At 49.2% G+C, this 20,674-nt stretch overlaps 3 protein-coding genes across 3 annotated transcripts; all 3 read right to left on the bottom strand.

Annotated features, from left to right (window-relative positions):
- Positions 1-200: 200 nt before the first annotated feature.
- Positions 201-9,246, bottom strand: LOC133163775 (PDZ and LIM domain protein 3-like). The gene is made up of 4 exons (XM_061293994.1): positions 9,089-9,246; positions 984-1,111; positions 805-916; positions 201-516 (listed from the first exon to the last, which is right to left on the bottom strand). The coding sequence occupies exons 1-4, from the start codon at positions 9,244-9,246 to the stop codon at positions 345-347; spliced, it is 570 nt and encodes a 189-aa protein (XP_061149978.1). The 3' UTR covers positions 201-344.
- Positions 9,247-9,429: 183 nt separating this feature from the next.
- Positions 9,430-15,159, bottom strand: LOC133162980 (uncharacterized). The gene is made up of 21 exons (XM_061292462.1): positions 14,954-15,159; positions 14,806-14,882; positions 14,333-14,444; positions 13,790-14,258; positions 13,609-13,719; positions 13,494-13,529; positions 13,289-13,423; positions 13,080-13,223; positions 12,856-12,987; positions 12,635-12,789; positions 12,151-12,274; positions 12,025-12,082; positions 11,889-11,955; positions 11,689-11,822; positions 11,571-11,614; positions 11,333-11,506; positions 11,102-11,256; positions 10,898-11,041; positions 10,477-10,565; positions 10,235-10,403; positions 9,430-10,173 (listed from the first exon to the last, which is right to left on the bottom strand). The coding sequence occupies exons 4-21, from the start codon at positions 13,893-13,895 to the stop codon at positions 10,009-10,011; spliced, it is 2,142 nt and encodes a 713-aa protein (XP_061148446.1). The 5' UTR covers positions 13,896-14,258; positions 14,333-14,444; positions 14,806-14,882; positions 14,954-15,159; the 3' UTR covers positions 9,430-10,008.
- Positions 14,931-20,621, bottom strand: LOC133163774 (C-type mannose receptor 2-like). The gene is made up of 15 exons (XM_061293993.1): positions 19,662-20,621; positions 18,624-18,823; positions 18,458-18,561; positions 18,270-18,376; positions 18,138-18,200; positions 17,908-18,066; positions 17,169-17,267; positions 16,923-17,093; positions 16,737-16,856; positions 16,556-16,666; positions 15,685-15,884; positions 15,519-15,622; positions 15,316-15,437; positions 15,184-15,246; positions 14,931-15,112 (listed from the first exon to the last, which is right to left on the bottom strand). The coding sequence occupies exons 1-15, from the start codon at positions 19,726-19,728 to the stop codon at positions 14,931-14,933; spliced, it is 1,872 nt and encodes a 623-aa protein (XP_061149977.1). The 5' UTR covers positions 19,729-20,621.
- Between the last annotated feature and the right edge of the window lie 53 nt (positions 20,622-20,674).

Here is a 20,674-nt window from a genome sequence, read left to right as displayed (position 1 = left end):
TACCTTGAAGAAAAAAGTGGACACCAGAAAACCAGATAACATAATTTGACCAAAGAAAACAAAAATTTGACCAGTATGATTTGAATACAGCAATACCTATATAGACTCTGGACACAATCAATCAATCAATCAATCAATCAATCAATCAATCAATCAATCAATCAATCAATCAATCAATAAAATAAAATAAAAAATAAAGATTGTTGGTAGGCTGAGGTGTCTTTATTGGCTCAATAATGAATCAAAAACTAGAAATGGGGACATTAGTGAACAGGAAGCGATGTCATTTAGCTGGACAGGAAAACGGTGACCAGGCGGTGTCCCTCGGTGGGTGAGTCCCTTCCCTACAAGTCGTGACTCTCGGGTGGGGGTCTGCTCCTGGCCCTGGCGTGGGTCTCGCAGTACAGTTGGCCTTCCATGAAGAAATAACCCTTCTGCTTCAGATTGACGTCGCAGTCGGCGCACACGAAGCAAGTAGGGTGGCGGAACATGTCGCGAGCCTTCACCACTGTACCACTGGACCAGTGTGAAAAAAGATAAAAAAATGCAAAAAGCAGCCTTTAAATTTACTGGGTTTATTTTAAACATAAAAATTCTTATGGTTTCTTTTAACAATGTCTTTTTTTTCCCCAAGCTATACAACTGGGAAATGAATACCCCACTCATTTGAAACAGTCCTCTATGATCTGCTTTGCGCCATCTTGTGGCATGGTATAGAATTACAAGTCGTTCAAGGATTTTCACTGTTTTTGGTCCCTGTTATATTTGGCATTCTAATTTGATGTTATGTTAATATGCACTTACACAATGCCGTTTCCACACTTGTCGCAGATGGGAAGTTTCTGCAGGTTTCCGGTGGGAGCGCTGGGTTTGGTGGTGGGCGCCTTAACAGTCCTGGTCACTATCGGCTTAGTGCCTGCAGGAACCGTATCTCAGAACCTCATTCCATCAGCAGTCCACATTTCAGGTCGTTGTGAACTGACCGTCGCTCTCGACATATTCCTGCAGCGCCTTGAAGGATCCCGACTGTCGAGGTTCTCCCGGTTCCTCATGGTCCTTCTGCAGCATGCGATAGACGTCCGAGTCCTCGATGTTAGCCAACGTCCTCGGGCTGCATGCAAAAGCGCCACAAGGCTGATTCCATTTGATTCAGTGGGTTTACCATTCGATTCAATTTGGTACAGGTGTTGCTTTTGCTCCCCAGAGATTGATTTGTTCAATTTAATGAAGAAAAAAAAAAAAAAAAGCATTTTACAAAATGATGCAAAATGGAAAAAAAAGCAGAAATGCACAAAACAAGCAATATCGAAGCGCTTAATACCTGTTGTGCATATATTAACAGTTTTCTAAAAGTGTATAAATTTGAATTTTGGAATTTTTTTTTACTGCTAATAATTTTTGCAAATTTTTGGAAATATTTATATAATTATTTTTAAATATATTTAAAAAATACTGTTAGGGTTTGCAGAATATCTTCATCGTATGATTATGTTGGAATGTAACCTGTAATAATTTAATTAGTTTGTCCTGTCTAGACAAAATTAGTTTACCACTGATTGACTAGACGCAGAGGAAGCAATCAAAGTTGCTTTGTTTACAGAAAGTCGTAAAAGGCCCCCTGCTATGCCTTGATCAGCAGGGGGGCGTCTCCAGCCCAACCTGTGTATTCCCAAACCCCCACTTTCAACTTCACTCTGTTTCTCTCAATAAATAAGCACCTGACGAGGCCTGAGTCAGACTCCATTCGACCATCGCTGTAAGCACAGCGACGAGTGAACTCTCCGCCTGCAGGTGCCTAAAACGACTAACTTGACTCCAGTGTGGTTCTTGCAAAATAAGTTAGAGTGAGCACCACCCTAACATTTTGGTGCCGAAACCCGGGACCCTCATACCCGCCATCTGGCTGACGGAGGACGACGCGCTGTACACCGTCGACGGGCCAGCGTCCATTAGGAGGACCTGGTAACGAAAGACCTGGGAAGGAAGTTCTTCGCTGGGCCAGCATCTTAGGTCTGCCTTCGTCTGTCAGAAGTGGATTGACGGGAACCCGGCAGCGCAGCGGACCAAGGGAGACAAGTAAGTCATAGAAAAAAGCGCAGATACGGCTTTGGTTTGTCCGAGCTATGAGATACGGCTTTGGTTTGTCCGAGTTATGAGCTACGGCTTTGGTTTGTCCGAGTTATGAGCTACGGCTTTGGTTTGTCCGAGTTATGAGCTACGGCTTTGGTTTGTCCGGGCTATGAAACAGCAGGGATTCTAGTCCCAGTGGAAGGAACGGGCTAAGAAAAAGGAGTTTCTTTTTCCTAATTGAAGAAGGGCGTAGATTCTCTTTTTTTGTCTGTCTGTTTTTCCAAGCTGTTTGCATGAAAGTTGTGTGGTTGAGTGTGCGACTGGTAGGATAAATTGACTGCAAAGAGAATTTGGTGAAAGGTCAATTTAAACCTGCATTGAGGATCCTCAAAGAAAAGAAAAAAGAAATAAAAAATTGTATAAACCTAAAATACCAAATTAAGATGGGAAACAAAACCTGTAAATCCCTAGCTCTTGAAGGAGATGAGAAGTACATGGCAGGTAAATTTCTTAATTGTATGCAATACATGCCAAAGTGGAAGAAAAAGTATGGAGTAGAAGCAAAGTTGAAAGTGGAAGTCTGGAAGATAGTGGTTGATGTTTTGGTGGAGAGTGTGAATAGGAAGTCAAATGGACTGAAAAAGAAAAGTAAAGAGAAAGAATTGATTTGTGCTAGAATGTAGTTGAGTGCTTCACAAGAGAGAAGAGAACAAATCCAAAAGACAAAAGATAGAAAGTTGAGAAGTGATGAGGCTGCGTCTATGTTTGTCAGGCCGGAAGACAATGAGGCCACAGTGCGCAGGCGCACTGTCCCGGCCACGGCTCCAGCCGCAGCTGGAAATGCAGCTCAAGCGGAGCAAGAGAGATCTTACGCTCGTATGCAAAACTTGTATCCAGGTTTAACAGACCTGCACCCTCCCCCATATAACAGAAAAAAAAAACAGGGTCACATTGCTAGAAGTCCTGTACAAACAAGAAGTTTGACCACTGCTGCTAGGTTTTCCCAAAATTTGGACAATGTTGATGTGTGCCCAATGATACAGGTGCCAAACCCTATTGTAGGGGAAGGCCAACCTCCACATACGTATGTTTTTCGGCCATGGACTTTGGAAGAGGCAAGAAAAGCAGTTGAAGGGGTTACCCCTGTTGCTGAAGACCCAGATAAATGGGCAGAAGACATGGCTGGGATCATACATTCTTATAGACTGAATGGGCATGAGGCAGGAGAAGCTGCAATGTCTTCTTTGGGAAAAGACTGGGCAAAGGTTAGAGGTCATTATACGGGTAGAAATAATCAAGGGCCCTTTCCCTCTCCCGGTGAGGGAAATCAATTGGTAGGGGAGTATGCAGCACAATGGAATGATCTTGTGCAAAGAGTGAGAACTATATTTCGAAGACGAGCAAATTATGGTCATTTGGCAGGAATTAAACAGAAGCCTGGGGAAGATACTGATGATTTTCGCTTAAGATTTGAAAAAGAATTCAGGGTGCATAGTGGCATCCCATTCAATGATGCAGCTGAGAGTGCTTATCAGCAACAGCTTAAAAATGCGCTCCTTACGAATTTCCGCCCTGAAATCGGCAACTGGGTGAGAAAACATTTGGTGGAAGTAGATGTTGCAAGTGTGACAACAACTATGCAATGGGCCAGACATGCTGAAAAAGTGATCAAAAGAGGCAAAAGTTCTGATGTATTTCATCTAGGCGATGATGATGATGTTGACCTAGATGAAGATACAACAGTCTTCTTTCATGGGTCCCAGCAGGCAAGAGGAAGAGGTAGAGGCCAACAAGGTCGCAGGCCTCCATATAATTCAAAACCCCCACCAGATTCAGAGACCTGTTGGAACTGTGGTAGACGAGGACACTTGGCAAGATCGTGTCGTTTTGCAAAACAATACCAATCAAAGGGTGGAGGAAATGGCAGAGGAAGGGGCAGAGGGAAAGCCAAATTCTCAGCATGACTAGATTGCCCCCCTGTGATCTCTTGTCCTCCTACGGAGGAAGAGATAGTAGATGTCCATGCAGCATGGGACATTTTGAATGCATTGAAAGAAAAACCATATGTTACCTTAAACATTGGAGGAAGTGAAGTAGAGTTTTTGTGTGATACCGGAGCGTGTAAGACCGTAATAAAAACTAAAGTCCCAAATCTAAAGGCCTCCCAAGATACTATTTGGGTAAAATCAGCTGATGGGCAGGTACACAAGGAGAGTATCTCCAATCCAGTTGTAGTGAGAGATGATGAAACGGGAGTCATAGCTTCAGTCTCGATTGTGCTATCCCCAAAATGTCCCATAAACCTTCTGGGACGGGATCTGATGACTAGATTGGGAATTGCAATAATTCCAGTAAAGGATGGCATGCGAGCATGTAGAGTCAGAGATGTAGACTCATATGCTGCACAGGCAGGTGAGCGGATTTGCTGTTCTTATGACGTCTCTGCTGAACAGAATCCCAAGCTACCAGGCAACTTGCTGAGTGAAGCCCGAAAACAATTGACACGACCTGAATCGGAAATGACTTGTGATGACTTACATGTCACCATGAACATCCTCACTGACCCACATGATGACTATATTGAAAGTTTTCTCAGTGACACGGAAGTAACTTTAACAATCACTGCTCTGTACACTGATCGCAGGTCATTTGCAGCTGCTGCTGTGCTTCTGCCCGCTCCTCAGGATGACAAATACAAGTTGTCGGCTGTACCCCACATTTCATTGTTTAAACCTCACAGTATAACATGGGCAGATGTGGGTTGCCGAATTAAACTTGCTGATTCTGTCACTGATTATGAGGATAAAGGTGATGGGTGGAGCTACAGTACCAGTTGTGACATGTGGAAGCGAACTGTGTGTGGAGTAGGTGTTGGTAGGGCAGGCGCTTATGCGCGTCCCTGACTAGTTAACATTTGTTTGAATGAAAAGGAGGAGGGGGAATTGGCTGGGCTTCCTGACAAGCTGTGGACAAAGGGGCCATTTGATGTAGGACAGTTAACATCCATTCCGCCAGTGCAGATCAAACCAAGATCAGAGTGGCGTCCGGGAGTTAAGCAATATCCTTTAAAACAGGAGGCAATAAACGGGATTGCCCCTGTTATAAATGATCTTTTGTCAGGGGGAATCATTAGGAAGTGCTCGGATTCTCTTTGCAACACCCCTATTTTTCCAGTTCGAAAGGCCAATAAAATTGATTGGCGAATGATACAAGATTTACGAGCAGTGAATGATGCAGTACAGAAAAGAGCACCTAATGTGCCTGACCCACACACACTTCTGAACACTTTGAAACCTACCCAGAAGTTTTTCACGGTAATTGATCTTAGCAATGCATTTTTTTCGGTGCCAATTCACCCAGACTCACAGTTCTGGTTTGCGTTCACCTTTAAAGGGCAAAGTTATACGTACACCAGATTGCCACAGGGATTTGCTGATAGTCCAACTATTTTTATGCAAGCTATCATGGCATGTTTGGCTGATTTTCAGATGTCAAACAAAAGCCAACTTCTAGTTTATGTAGATGATCTCCTGGTGGCCTCTGAAACTGAAGCTGCTTGCAGGGAAGACTCCTTAGCATTGTTACGCTATCTCTGCAAAACAGGGAACAAGGTAAACAAGAACAAACTCCAATGGGTCAGACAGGAAGTGAACTATTTAAGTCACACGTTGACAGCTTCTGGAAGACAGATACAGAAAACCAGAAAGCAGATCATTGCAGATGCACCAAAACCGGAGACGAAGAAACAAATTATGTCATTTTTGGGGCTCTGCAATTACTGCAGAGCATGGATCCCACATTATGCGGAAAAGACGCAACCGCTGTTAGATATTGCGCATGGAGTCCCCATGGCAATGACAGAAAAATTAACGTGGACTCCAGAAGCAGACGATGCTTTTGTAGTGCTGAAACAGGCTCTGATGGAAACCACATCTCTTATCTTGCCAGACTACAATAAAACCTTTGTGCAAACAGCAGACTGCAGGAATGGTTTTATGACTTCAGTGTTGCTGCAGAGCCATGGCAGCAAACTACGGCCAATTGCATTTTATTCGAAAAAATTGGATCCAGTGGCTCTATCCTTGCCAGACTGTGTCCAAGCAGTATGCGCGGCAGCGCTTGCAGTGAGACAATCTGCAGATGTGATGCTCTTTCACAAAATGGAGTTGCTAGTTCCACATGCTGTAGATGTGTTGCTACTGCAAAGCAAGATTAACTTTTTGTCACCTGCCAGACACCTATCCTACACCGCTACGCTTCTGTCACAACCACACATTGTGATAAAGAGGTGCACAGTCCTTAACCCAGCAACGTTGATTCCGTTGCCAGGGGATGGTACACCACATAACTGTTTGGATGCTACAGAACATCTACAGCTGCCCAGACAAGATTTAATTGACACACCACTTGACAAAGGGGAAAAGTGGTTTGTGGATGGGTCATGTTCAAAGGATCCTAGAGGGAACAATCAAAGTGGGTATGCAATTGTGAGATTGCCAAACCAGATTGTTGAAGCAGAGAAGCTTCCATGCAACAGGTCAGCGCAGGCGGCTGAGCTTGTGAATTGGCGGAAGATAAGGAAGTCACTGTATACACAGACAGTCAGTATGCGTTTTCTACTCTGTTCTATTTTGCAAAACAATGGGAGCGCAGGGGGATGACAACATCAACTGGTAAGCCGGTCACCCATGCCTCCTTGTTAAAAGACTTGTTACAGGCCATTCATTTACCTGCTAAACTAGCTGTGTGTAAATGTGCTGCTCACACCACAGGCACAGATGAAGCCTCGAATGGAAACAGATTAGCAGATAGAATTGCTAAAGAAGCAGCGGCAGGGAAACATGGCCATGAATTTTTTTTAATAGATTCAGAGGACACGCAACTCATAGATAAGACTATACTGACAGATATGCAGGGCAATGCTCCAATGGTGGAAAAACGAATGTGGAAAACAAAAGGTGCAATAGCGGATGCAGATAATATCCTCCGCATCAATGACAAACCTGTTTTACCTAAATCACTTTTTAAGGCAGCAGCGATTGCGACACATGGGCCGTGCCATGTGTCGACAGGGGGGATGAGGTCCATCATACATCAACAATTCACTACCTTTGGTTTGGATGTTTACTTAAAATTTTTTTGTAAAGCATGTCCCGTTTGTGTAAAACATAATCCACAAGGAAACATGAGACCTAAGAGAGGCTCATTTCCAAAACCGTCTTACCCATTTCAAATCATGCACATGGATTTTATTGAGCTCACGCAAAGTGGACCTCACAAATACTGCCTAGTGATGATTGATGCATTTTCCAAATGGGTGGAAATAGTTCCATCTAAACATGCAGATGCCTTAACAGTGGCAAAAGCCATTTGCAAAGCCATCATACCGACTCATGGCATTCCCCAAACCATTTACAGTGATAATGGTCCACATTTTGTGAACCAAGTGGTACAGAACATGGCTGTACACCTTGGGATAACGTTAAAAAACCACTGCGCTTATCACCCTTCCAGCGCTGGCCTGGTTGAACGAGCAAACTATACTATCAAAAGCAGGTTGAAAAAATGCATGGAAACAACAGGCAGACCTTGGCCAGAGTGCCTAGACTTAGTGAAGCTCTATATGAGAATTACTCCCACTTCAGAAGGGCTAACACCTTTTGAAATCATCCACGGGAGGCCATATAGACTACCTGTGTTCCATGCAGATTTACAAAAGGCAGATGAAGAACAGTCTTTGGCAGATTTTATGGTCAGGACGCTCAGACTGACAGAGGTGTCAAATGCAAATTTACTGCCGCCTGATCTTTCGTCCTCACAGGTCGACAACACCATCAAGCCAGGAGACTGGGTCTACATCAAAGTCATCAAAAGAAAGAACTGGGTCAGCCCACGGTGGGAGGGACCATTCCAAGCCTTGCTGACTACCCCCACTGCAGTAAAGATCGCTGAACGGCCCAGCTGGATTCACCTCAGCCACTGCAAGCTACAAGGAGTGCTGGACCCCTAATGCAAAACGTGGATTGCGTAGATGCCGTTTGACTCGGCATTATTTTACGGAAACTTGATGATTTGACCATCGAAAATGCCTTGCAAGTGATGGATTCAATGATGTACCGTTTCTGTGTTTTTCTTTTTCTTTTTTATTGATAACAGTCTGGTCGCCTAAGGCAGAGGGACCGTGTAACTCTTTTCCTGCACTTAATCTGGCCGCAGGTTTTTAAGTTGCACATACTTTGGACTGGAGTATTGAGGGAAAAACCTCACTGGAAGTTATTGCTTTCATTTCATGGATTTCATTTTCCTACTTATGTTTGATTGTTCGGGTTTGACATAATGATATGATAAAACAGGAGGGATATGTTAGGGTTTGCAGAATATCTTCATCGTATGATTATGTTGGAATGTAACCTGTAATAATTTAATTAGTTTGTCCTGTCTAGACAAAATTAGTTTACCACTGATTGACTAGACGCAGAGGAAGCAATCAAAGTTGCTTTGGTTACAGAAAGTCGTAAAAGGCCCCCTGCTATGCCTTGATCAGCAGGGGGGCGTCTCCAGCCCAACCTGTGTATTCCCAAACCCCCACTTTCAACTTCACTCTGTTTCTCTCAATAAATAAGCACCTGACGAGGCCTGAGTCAGACTTCATTCGACCATCGCTGTAAGCACAGCGACGAGTGAACTCTCCGCCTGCAGGTGCCTAAAACGACTAACTTGACTCCAGTGTGGTTCTTGCAAAATAAGTTAGAGTGAGCACCACCCTAACAAATACCACCTCACTTATTATACCTTGCATAACAGGTGAGGCACGAAACAATGAGTCATTCCACTTGACCTACAAAAACTCACTCGGCGCATCTTTCGACATACTAAGAGCGAGCCCGAATGCCCGGCGCGGCCCGTCTAAGCAGGAAATGGCCCGGAACAACGCATTTATAGCTTCTTCATCGGGTTACGCAACACTCTGGCTTGATGAATATTTACATTGTCATAGCGACATGACGGCGCTACTGACCTTTCGGATTTGGGCGCAACGATTCCTTTCATCTGTCCCTCCATGGCGTCCTGGATGTTCCCAGAAGAGTAGAGCCCAATAGGTGTGTTATAGGTGATGCTGACCACCTGACGCGTGTCGTCGAGGTTGGCCATGTGCTCCACCTTCGTCAACCCCATTCTCTATGGCTGGATGAACAGCAACTACAGGAGCGCCTTCCTTGACGACTGCACGTGCTACAGGCTCTTTAACATCCACAAAAAGATGAACAAAATGGCCCCTGCCCCAGCTTACAAGCTGCTTCATGAATAAAAAAACTGAGGATTTGTCTTTGTAATTTTATTGAACACACTTATAATCATAACATTGGAGTACATCATGGGAAACAAAGGTCAAGGGTCAAACAAAGGGACAAACACTGCTTAGGTACAAATCTTCAAGCCAAATCTCGATTAAATAGAAGACACTCAAAAACATATTTTTTTTTTTTTAAGGGGCCATAAGCCCCAGACGGCGGCGGCGGCGGATATATAGATAGATACTTTGATAGATAATTGTAATTCAAAATGTAGAATTCAAAACAGGGCACTCAAAAATATTTTTTTTTGGAGCCATGAGCCCCAGACGGTGGCAGTGGATAGATATTTACTTTATATACAGATATATAATTATAATTCCAAAGGTGGAATTCAAAATTGGTGGATAGATACAGTAGATATATATAGATATTGTATAACACAAAAGGAATACCATTTTTTTTTCTAGATTTTTTTTGCAGTTAGTTAACTGGATAGCTGCTGTATTTTTTATTTTTTTCCCCTCCTCACTCTCCTGAAGCTCAGTAAGTGCTTTGAGGTGTCAAGAAAACATGCACAAACTTAGCTTATCGGGCAGCGGACGGTACGAGACCGCCGCTGTTGTGTTGTCGTAGTTTTTGCGGCTCAGGTGGGCGGCGCCGTCGCCAGGCGGACGACCTTCAGCGACACGTCGCCATGCAGTCGCAGCAGCGTGATGTCTGCCAGTCGGAGGTGGCCCTGGTAGGCGTAGTGCAGCCGGTGGCCCCCGGCCAAAACGCGGAAGACGTGCTGGGCGCAGCGGATGACGATCTGAACGAGAGAGGCAATTAGGCAGGGGGGGCGCTGGCGAGTGCGCGGCATGGAGCGTTACCTTGAAGTCCACGCCACGTTGCAGGGGGATACGGGCAACATGCAGCTGGTTTAGCTGCTGGTCCAGGTCGCTGTCCAGTTGGGAGCTCAGCATGACGGTTTGGGTCTCGGCGTCCAGCTTGAGCTGCAGGATGGTTTGGTTGTCGGCGTTGAGCAAGCTGGCTTGGAAGCTGCGAGCGAGACACACACACACACAGGGGTTGGCGGTTTGTCCAAACGATTGCCTTCTTTACCCCGGTGTACCTCTTGGTCTTGTCGTTGCCCAGCCCTTTGATGGTGATGGTACTTCCCACCTGAAGACCTTTCATCATTTCCAGGACAAGGTCTTTGCACTGCATTGGGCATACGCAACGGTAAATTGCAATCCACGCATTTGGCCACAAGATCAAGAAGCAAGCGGCGAAAGCGTATGTGTCAAACTCAAGGCCCGGGGGCCAAATCAGGCCCGCCATGTCAACTCCCATGATTTTTGTTGAAACCAATTTTGTGTGACTTTTATTTTATTTTTTTTTAATGATTTCTATTCATCCTTTCCATAGTAATTTGAACAATAACTATTTCCTATGAAATACGGCCCTCTGAGGGATGCCGCAAGGACAAAGTGGCCCGCGATAAAAATGAGTTTAACAACCCTGGGCTAAAAATGCGTTTGCGTGGCACTCACAGTTCCAGTCGACACCATGGACAAGGCCTTGGAATCGCCGCTTTCCGTCTCGGGCTCTCCAGCGGCGATGGTGTAATGCGCTTTGGGCATCTTGCACACGAAGCGATTGAGCTGCGTGCACAACATCCGCATCCAGCGTCCCGTCTGAAAGACAAAGGGGGTGGGTCGGTGGTTGTGTGGGTGGCTGCCGGTGCCGGTGCTCACCTGGAAAGCCGCCGCCACGCAGTTGTCGTCCAAGGGGAGCTCGTTGTTGGGCTCTCCGGCAGCCCAGAAGGTCAAGGTCACAGGGCGGCGGTCTGACCACACGAACATGCCGGGAACAGCCAGGTCATTGAGTCCGGTCCACGTGTCGCTGTCATCTGCAGAGGAAGGGCGTGACATCACACCTCCGAACATACGAGGCGAGGCGAGGCGAGGCGAGGCGAGGCAGCGTACCAAAGTACAAAGTCGTCTTCAGCCACTCCTGCTCCACTAGGGAACCCACGGACACCAGCTGGGCGCCAAAAGTCCCGCAGGCGTGCTGAGCCTCGGCCCAGGTCTTCTTGTCCTCAAAAATCTTGTAGCAGAAGCCGGCAAACTCCTCCCACTCAGGTCCCAAGCATCTCATCTCTGCCCATGAGACATCGCCAGGTGTCACGCACAAGTTTGACGCCACGGCGCTTCGGCGACTCACCTCCGTCGGCAAACGTGAAAGCCAAAGGCCCCTCTTGGTTCAATCTGCGGATCGATGCCGGCGCTCGCGTTAAGCCGGCGTCTGCCATCAGAGCGCGCGCTGAAAGCGGCCCACTCACTGTTTGGAGAGGATTCCGTTCTGTTCGGATGCTTGGAAGCTCTTCTGCGGCGGCGCTTTCAGCAAGGTGCACTTTCCTCCAGTCTTGTCAGCGATGACGCCGGCGTGGATGGCGGCGGCGCAGATGTGAGATTCCTGCGCTCACGCAAAGCGCCGCGTCAGAGCCCAGGAAGGCCAGTGGCGGGCGGCGCCGTCACGTACCTCTTTGTACCCCCACGTGCCGTAGACTTGGTGGTCCAACTTGGCGCAACCCGGCGGACAGAAGACCCTGCGGACGACACGGCCGTTGCGAGACCCGCACTTGATTGGAAAGCTCGGACGCGCTGCGACCACTCACGTAGTGGGCAGCTTGTCCAAGGCGACGTTGACGAACTGCTCGTCGCAGCTGATCACATCTGCGGACGCGAGAGTCACGGTTGGTTTTCCTATTTGACGGCGAGCGCGGCGCCGGCAGCTCGCTTACTGTCAAGCGCGCATCCCAAGACGTCAAAGCGGAGGCCGACGATCCATTGGTGATCCAGTGGCAGGATGCGGATGAACTGGGCTAGCATGGGCTCCATCAGGGTCTGAGTCGCTCCGGGGGAAAGCTGGCGAGAAAGACAAGGGTGAGAGAGCGAGACAGACAGACAGACAGACAGACAGAGAGACGGAGAGCAATAGAGAGAGACAGAGAGAGAGAGAAAGAAAGAAAAAGAGAGCAAGGGAAAGAGAGGCAGGAGAGAGACGGAGCAAGAAAAAGAGAGAAAGAGATATGGAGAGAGGGAGAAAGAGAAAAAACGAGGGAAAGAGAGAAAGAGAGCAAGGGAAAGGGAGACAGGAGCGAGACGGAGAGAGAAAGAGGAGACACGGAGAAAAAGAAATGGAGAAAGAGAGAGAGAGAGAGAGAGAGAGAGAGAGAGAGAGAGAGAGAGAGAGAGGAGCAAGTTGGCTCACGGCTGCCAACTCACCATCTGGGAGTGGCCGGTCCAGTCCTGTCCGTCCAAACTATGGGTCATCTTAAACCTGGACCAGTGCCTGGAGGAGGCCCAAGGACACATCTGGATCTCCATCCCGGTCACTTTTTTCATCTCGCCTAAGTCCACCTCGATCCAGCTGTCCATAGCTGAGGGAAGGAAGGAAGAAGCCAGATTTAGTGTGTGTGTGTGTTGTGTCAGAGTTCTCCACGTACGCTTCAACGGTTTCCAGCAGCTTTTCCCATTGAGGCAAGCCTTGTCGGGGCCGAAGCCGCTCAATGAGGAGGAGGCTCTCAGCTTCAACTTTTTCAGGCTGCCTTGGGTGTTGCCTAAACTGTCAAAACACTCTTTGGACAACCAGAAATGTTATTCAGGGCCTCATGGGCTTACCTGGTTTGGCACACAACAATTCATTTGGCAAAGACGAGACGACACCTACCGTCCGTTTCGCAGGTGTAGACCATCTGGAGGTATTTGGAGACCTCGGGGCAGGGGTCCTCCTTCATGGGCTTGACGAGGCACTGGTGGCAGTTGTCGCACTCTTTCCTGTAGTGAAGGAGGGCACCTTCCACCCTACATTTGGCTGCGAGAGGGCACCAAGTTGACACGTCAGCTAAAGGACGGCCGACAGTGGGCGGGGCCGCCTACCGTCTGAGCCGCGTTGGGCCGAGCAGACGTTGCTGCTCCTCCGTCCGTAGAAGGCCGACTGGATGCGCATGACTCTGTCCTCGGGGCAAATGGCTCGGTTGTCGGCGTTCTCGCATATCTCTTGCTTGAGGAAACCTGTGGGCGGGGCAGGGCAGGGCAGGTTAATTAGTTCTGGCGGCCATCTTTGCAAGCGGCAATTTCTTACCGGCGTGAGGCAGCGGAGCTTGTTGCGCTGTCGCCGCTGCAAGGACCAAAGGCAAAGGTCAGCACGCCTTGAGATAGAGGGTCGCGGCCCGTCCCGTCCCGCCCCGCCCTCCTACCTCTTCTCTTGCAGATGTAGCCTCTCTTGATCTCGCACACGTCAAATTTCCAGTCGCCGTTGTCAATGAGAAAGGAAAGGCAGCGTCCCCCAACTTTGTCGCCATGGTGACCTGCAAGGGGGCCAACAGAGACTAAGCGCTAAGTTCCTGAATGGGAACATGCGCGTGGCTCGCCACAAACCGGCGCTCAGGTGGACGTAGCTGAACGGGGAGCCGTCGGCCCACCGGCCGCCGCTCTCGGCGAAGGGGGCGTCGGCGTCCAGCCACAGCGAGGGAGTGGTGAGCATGGCCTTGCTGTGACCTTTGAATCAAAGTTTCCACATGGTCGCGCCAAAACACGAGTGCAAACATTAAGACACACACACACACACCGTGCACAAAGGCCTGCTCGTGAGAGTCCGTGATACTGAGCAGATGGGCATCGTGGCGGTTGCAGTCGTCGCGCGCCTCCTTCCAGCTTTTGAGCTGGTTCCCTCTCATCAGGTAGCAAAAGTCGTTGGCGGGGTTGTCCAGCCACTCCCAGCCGCATTTGTCGCTCCAGGCTGCAAGGCACAAATGGTGAGAATCGCCGCGGATGGCGCACGGGCGGGAACACGTGCCGCCGGCCCCTGACCCACCTGGGAGCGGCGGAGGAGGACTGGTGGACTTGGCTGCAAGGGAGCGCAAATGAGAACAAGCATGGAAACAAAAAGTGCCCGGTGGTGACGGCGCGCGGCCTGCGCACCTTTTTGACAGATGTAGCGCCCCGGGTTGCTGCTGGTAAAGATCAGTCCAATGTTTGACAGAGTACCGTAGAGAGAGCTATCTGGATGACCTTGCTGCCACAAAATGAGGTCCTGTGGACGACATTGGTGGCGCGTTGCCCTTATGCTTTCCTCACTCTCTCGACAACATTCTACTACTACTGTCATCGTCTCGCAATTTGGCCAAAGTTTTCTTCTGAAAGGTGAACATTGAAAATAAGCAGTTTCCTTCACCATGTCGGAACAGTTTGTAAGCCTTTTTTCTTCACACTTGGCTTTTGATCACCAAATGATTCCCGAGCGCGGCGGCACCGCTGCTGCTCACTGCTCCCCTCTCCCCCAGGGAATGGATTAAAATCAAACGGGGATGGGTTCAATGCAGAGGACAAATTTCACCACACCCAGATGTGTGCGTGACCATCATTGGGACTTTTGCCGTGAGTGTGTTACTTACTGAAGACGTTTTGTCAGTCCACTCAAACTTGTTTGATGTTTTATGCAGTCCCAGCCAAGAATTGTAGCCTGTGTGAGCTTGCAGAGGGAGAACTCAGCTTTAATGCAAGAAGAGCACCCAAAACGTCATGGTGGCCCTTGGTGCTCACCCAGCATCCATTTGCCGTCTTCATGCGAGTGGACGCTTGCCAGGTGACCTCCCCGTGCGACGCAGTCATCCTCAGCTGCCTGCCAAGACTTATGGGCCTCCAAGAAGTAGCGGTAGCAAAAAGGGCCGTAGAGCAAGTAGCCGGGGTCGCAGGCGGAAGCTGAAGGCTCAAAGTAAGATTGAGGAGAAACCTGTGACGGGGCGGCCAAGGTGCAGAAAGAAGCCACTCACTTTGCACCGGAGAGAGAGCCAAACGGTCAGCCTTCTTGGAACACGGTTGTCCGTCCGGGCAGCCTGCGTGCGGAAAGACAACGTGACGGGCGGCGCTCCTCTCCTCAACATGACGGACGACGAGCGGCTTACCGTCGGGCGAGCGTTTGCATATGTACGCCAGGGAGGACTCGCACAAGCCGGTTCTCCACTTGTCGCACTGGTCGGAAACATATGCTTTTCGCTTGACGTAGGCGCAGGACTCCGATGTGGTGCTGTCGGGGTTGGGGGGCAGCGACAACAATGCGGTCTGTCAGGCTTTTGTTGCGCGGGCTCGCTCCACAATGTGACTTTACCTTACGGCTTGACCGGCATCCCAGTTGCTGTAGATCAGCGGCGTGTTGTCGGACCATTTCGGCTCCTTGCCTGACATTCGATGACACAACTTATGGCCGCATTCCTGCGGAGGAGACCAATCGCGGTTGTCAACCCAGGACAGACCCTCCTTGCATTTAAACTCACCAGGTTGGAGAGCCCGATCCAGAACGGGTCCACCCCCATTTTGCCCTTCACAAAATCTTCCTCGGCCAATGAGTTGAAGGAGACCAGGTCGCCGCCCTCCAGGGCGCAGTGTAAACGGGCCCCCAGCCAACCGTTGGTGGCTGGCATCTTCTTGTAGCAGCTGGAGCCGAACACCTCCCATCCGGAATCGGACGAAATGTCTGACGAGGGAGGGCACATTTGGCTGGCTGTTCAGTCTGAAAACGGCGCCCTCGCGTGGTCGCGAGGGAGTAACGCATTCACACGAAGTAACTTTCAAGTTAAGCCCCGGCCGGCGTAGTCGCTGATGGGGGTACACTTGCCGACACTGAGTTCGATTCTCACATGTCGGTGAGAACACGTGTGTGTCTGCGTGTCAAAAAAAAAAAAAAAAATCAAGTTAAGCTTGTCAACTCACCCGCGATTTGCCTATTAATAGAGCGCTTTTTTTTTGCAAAATGTGGCAAACTTTGCAAAAGGTGGCAAACATTGCCAAATAACGCGTACTCACCGAACTTAGAAAACCAAAGAGCGAAAAACGTAGATAAACAAGACGCGACGAGAACACAGACGCAATCACAAAAAAAAAAAAAAAAAACGGCGGCGCTTTTACCCGTTATTGAAGGAAAACAAAAAGTAACGGCAGAAAAATATTAACGAGCTTGTGCGTGTCGGACGCAACAGACAACTTGAATCGTCTTTTCCCCGCAAAGCATTGCATGCAGAGTAGAAGCATTGTTTTGTGTAGCAGCGCTGAACAGTTGAGACGGTAAAAAATAAATCGAAAAAAATGTGCAACGGTGCTAGCGCCTTGAGATAGAGGGTCGCGGCCCGTCCCGCCCCGCCCTCCTACCTCTGCTCTTGCAGATGTAGCCTCTCTTGATCTCGCACACGTCAAATTTCCAGTCGCCGTTGTCAATGAGAAAGGAAAGGCAGCGTCCCCCAACTTTGTCGCCATGGTGACCTGCAAGGGGGCCAACAAAGACTAAGCCCTAAGTTCCTGAATGGGAACATGAGCGTGGCTCGCCACAAACCGGCGCTCAGGTGGACGTAGCTGAACGGGGAGCCGTCGGCCCACCGGCCGCCGCTCTCGGCGAAGGGGGCGTCGGCGTCCAGCCACAGCGAGGGAGTGGTGAGCACGGCCTTGCTGTGACCTTTGAATCAAAGTTTCCACATGGTCGCACCAAAACACAAGTGCAGACATTAAGACACACACACACCGTGCACAAAGGCCTGCTCGTGAGAGTCCGTGATACTGAGCAGATGGGCATCGTGGCGGTTGCAGTCGTCGCGCGCCTCCTTCCAGCTTTTGAGCTGGTTCCCTCTCATCAGGTAGCAGAAGTCGTTGGCGGGGTTGTCCAGCCACTCCCAGCCGCATTTGTCGCTCCAGGCTGCAAGGCACAAATGGTGAGAATCGCCGCGGATGGCGCACGGGCGGCAACACGTGCCGCCGGCCCCTGACCCACCTGGGAGCGGCGGAGGAGGACTGGTGGACTTGGCTGCAAGGGAGCGCAAATGAGAACAAGCATGGAAACAAAAAGTGCCCGGTGGTGACGGCGCGCGGCCTGCGCACCTTTTTGACAGATGTAGCGCTTCGGGGTGCTGCCGGTATAGATCAGTCCAGTGCCCGACAGAACACCGTAGAGATCCCTATCTGGATAACCTGGGAGCCACGAGATGAGGTCCTGTGGACGACATTGGTAATATGCGCTCAGCGCGTTGCCCTTATGCTTTCCTCACTCTCTCGACAACATTCTACTACTACTGTCATCATCTCGCAATTTGGCCAAAGTTTTCTTCTGAAAGGTGAACATTGAAAATAAGCAGTTTCCTTCACCATGTCGGAACAGTTTGTAAGCCTTTTTTCTTCACACTTGGCTTTTGATCACCAAATGATTCCCGAGCGCGGCGGCACCGCTGCTGCTCACTGCTCCCCTCTCCCCCAGGGAATGGGTTAAAATCAAACGGGGATGGGTTCAATGCAGAGGACAAATTTCACCACACCCAGATGTGTGCGTGACCATCATTGGGACTTTTGCCGTGAGTGTGTTACTTACTGAAGACGTTTTGTCAGTCCACTCAAACTTGTTTGATGTTTTATGCAGTCCCAGCCAAGAATTGTAGCCTGTGTGAGCTTGCAGAGGGAGAACACAGCTTTAATGCAAGAAGAGCACCCAAAACGTGATGGTGGCCCTTGGTGCTCACCCAGCATCCATTTGCTGTCTTCATGCGAGTGGACGCTTGCCAGGTGACCTCCCCGTGCGACGCAGTCATCCTCAGCTGCCTGCCAAGTTATTCTGGCCTCCAAGAAGTAGCGGTAGCAAAAAGGGCCGTAGAGCAAGTAGCCGGGGTCGCAGGCGGAAGCTGAAGGCCCAAAGTAAGATTGAGGAGAAACCTGTGACGGGGCGGCCAAGGTGCAGAAAGAAGCCACTCACTTTGCACCGGAGAGAGAGCCAAACGGTCGGCCTTCTTGGAGCACGGTTGTCCGTCCGGGCAGCCTGCGTGCGGAAAGACAACGTGACGGGCGGCGCTCCTCTCCTCAACATGACGGACGACGAGCGGCTTACCGTCGGGCGAGCGTTTGCATATGTACGCCAGGGAGGACTCGCACAAGCCGGTTCTCCACTTGTCCCACTGGTTGGAATCAGCGTAGGCGCAGGACTCCGATGTGGTGCTGTCGGGGTTGGGGGGCAGCGACAACAATGCGGTCTGTCAGGCTTTTGTTGCGCGGGCTCGCTCCACAATGTGACGTTACCTTACGGCTTGACCGGCATCCCAGTTGCTGTAAATCAGCGGCGTGTCGTCGGACCATTTCGGCTCCTTGCCTGACATTCGATGACACAACTTATGGCCGCATTCCTGCGGAGGAGACCAATCGCGGTTGTCAACCCAGGACAGACCCTCCTTGCATTTAAACTCACCAGGTTGGAGAGTCCGATCCAGAACGGGTCTACCCCCATTTTGCCCTTCACAAAATCTTCCTCGGCCAATGAGTTGAAGGAGACCAGGTCGCCGCCCTCCAGGGCGCAGTGTAAACGGGCCCCCAGCCAACCGTTGGTGGCTGGCATCTTCTTGTAGCAGCTGGAGCCGAACACCTCCCATCCGGAATCGCACGAAATGTCTGACGAGGGAGGGCACATTTGGTTGGCTGTTCAGTCGGACACATCAGCGCCTGAAAACGGCGCCCTCGCGTGGTCGCGAGGGAGTAACGCATTCACACGAAGTAACTTTCAAGTTAAGCCCCGGCCGGGTTAGTCGCTGATGGGGGTACACTTGCCGACACTGAGTTCGATTCTCACATATGACGTTGTGAGTGTGTCTGCGTGTCAAAAAAAAAAAAAAAAAAAAATCAAGTTAAGCTTGTCAACTCACCCGCGATTTGCCTATTAATAGAGCGGTTTTTTTTTTTAACTATACCCGAAAAACAAAATCAAAGCGGCCATAAGGTGCTTGAAGGTGAAACTTTGCAAAATGTGGCAAACTTTGCAAAATGTGGCAAACATTGCCAAATAACGCGTACTCACCGAACTTAGAAAACCAAAGAGCGAAAAACGTAGATAAACAAGACGCGACGAGAACACAGACGCAATCACAAAAAAAACAAAAAAAAAACACGGCGGCGCTTTTACCCGTTATTGAAGGAAAACAAAAAGTAACGGCAGAAAAATATTAACGAGCTCGTGCGTGTCGGACGCAGCAGACAACTTGAATCGTCTTTTCCCCGCAAAGCATTGCATGCAGAGTAGAAGCATTGTTGTGTAGCAGCGCTGAACAGTTGAGACGGTAAAAAAGAAATCGAAAAAAATGTGCAAGGGTGCTAGCTGCGCTCGACGCCACTCCCAAGGCGCCACAATTTCAAACGTTATCCCCCCACCCCCTTCAAGTTATTTCCTCCAAATTGGCGCCTTCAATTCTTGCTATTTGCTTTGTTTTTATATTTCTTCAAACATTCCAATTACCTCCACAAAGCGTAATCCAGGCGCACAACGTCAGCACCAATGCCACCACAAGTGTGGGGAGGCTCATGATGTCCAATCGGGCAGCCTGGCCCACGCAGACAGAATCTGAAACAGAAAATGAAGCAGAAGAGGGAGTTGACGGAGAACTTGAAGCAGAAGAGGGAGTTGAAGGAGAACTTGAAGTTGAGCAGAACTTGAAGCCGAAACTGAAGTTGAAGGAGAATCAAGGCGCCGGGTATTATTCAGGTCTCTGCAAATGGGCCAGTGGTGGGTAGATGCGGGTCAGGGGTACCTGACCGGCTTATAAAGCCGAGCAGGTAAGCTGACGCGCAGTCACGCACCAAAGCGCCAAGGTGGCGCAGCGGAGCGCGCTGCCCCATGCGACAGCTCCTGTCGCCCTTGGACAAAACAGCCGCAAGCCGTGGAGCAGGGCTTTCTGATGTCATTTTAAAGCTTTGCCCGAGGGCAGCGCCTCGCTCGCCTCGTTTTCGTCACGGCTTTCAACGAAGGCGGAGAGTGTGCGAGTATTTGGTGGCAAAAAGAAGCGGGAAGAAGCATTTGCGCTGATCTAGTCCTGTCCCGAATACAACCAAAGTTTCAATGCCAGATGGCGCAATCTACATAGTGCGACCTGTATAACATTTAGAAATGTATCAAAACAAAGCTGATTTGTTAAAATATATATCGACATTTATGTTTGAAAATGACTTCGACTTTTACTCATTCACTTGCAACCGCCAAAACTGCTAGCACCTGATTGGTTAGTAGGGGTCAGGTGACGGGGAATGCGAAAGTTGTGGCGGCGAAGTCCTGATAAAGAAGGAATCCGTTTCCGTCCTGGTTTTTCGTTTCACCATCATATACCTTGAAGAAAAAAGTGGACACAAGAAAACCAGATAACATAATTTGACCAAAGGAAAACAGAAATTTGACCAGTATGATTTGAATACAGCAATACCTATATAGACTCTGGACACAATAAATAAATAAATAAATAAATAAATAAATAAATA

The sequence above is a fragment of the Syngnathus typhle genome, linkage group LG12, assembly GCF_033458585.1.
Source record: "Syngnathus typhle isolate RoL2023-S1 ecotype Sweden linkage group LG12, RoL_Styp_1.0, whole genome shotgun sequence".
Lineage (NCBI taxonomy): Eukaryota > Metazoa > Chordata > Actinopteri > Syngnathiformes > Syngnathidae > Syngnathus > Syngnathus typhle.
This window is presented reverse-complemented; position numbering and strand designations above follow the sequence as displayed.

What these genes read in the sequence shown, in the direction of transcription:
- LOC133162980 (XM_061292462.1), bottom strand. Translation starts at nt 13,895, where the DNA reads ATGCTCACCACTCCCTCGCTGTGGCTGGACGCCGACGCCCCCTTCGCC. An exon ending in CTACGTCCACCTGAGCGCCG is followed by an intron (nt 13,720 to 13,789) that starts GTTTGTGGCGAG and finishes GCCCCCTTGCAG; the next exon opens with GTCACCATGGCGACAAAGTT. An exon ending in TTTCACGTTTGCCGACGGAG is followed by an intron (nt 11,507 to 11,570) that starts GTGAGTCGCCGA and finishes TCTCATGGGCAG; the next exon opens with AGATGAGATGCTTGGGACCT.
- LOC133163775 (XM_061293994.1), bottom strand. Translation starts at nt 9,246, where the DNA reads ATGGGGTTGACGAAGGTGGAGCACATGGCCAACCTCGACGACACGCGT. An exon ending in GTTGCGCCCAAATCCGAAAG is followed by an intron (nt 1,112 to 9,088) that starts GTCAGTAGCGCC and finishes TTTTGCATGCAG; the next exon opens with CCCGAGGACGTTGGCTAACA. An exon ending in AAGTGTGGAAACGGCATTGT is followed by an intron (nt 517 to 804) that starts GTAAGTGCATAT and finishes ACACTGGTCCAG; the next exon opens with TGGTACAGTGGTGAAGGCTC.
- LOC133163774 (XM_061293993.1), bottom strand. Translation starts at nt 19,728, where the DNA reads ATGAGCCTCCCCACACTTGTGGTGGCATTGGTGCTGACGTTGTGCGCC. An exon ending in AGACAGCAAATGGATGCTGG is followed by an intron (nt 17,268 to 17,907) that starts GTGAGCACCAAG and finishes AAAGGTGCGCAG; the next exon opens with GCCGCGCGCCGTCACCACCG. An exon ending in GATGCCGGTCAAGCCGTAAG is followed by an intron (nt 15,438 to 15,518) that starts GTAAAGTCACAT and finishes CAACCCCGACAG; the next exon opens with CACCACATCGGAGTCCTGCG.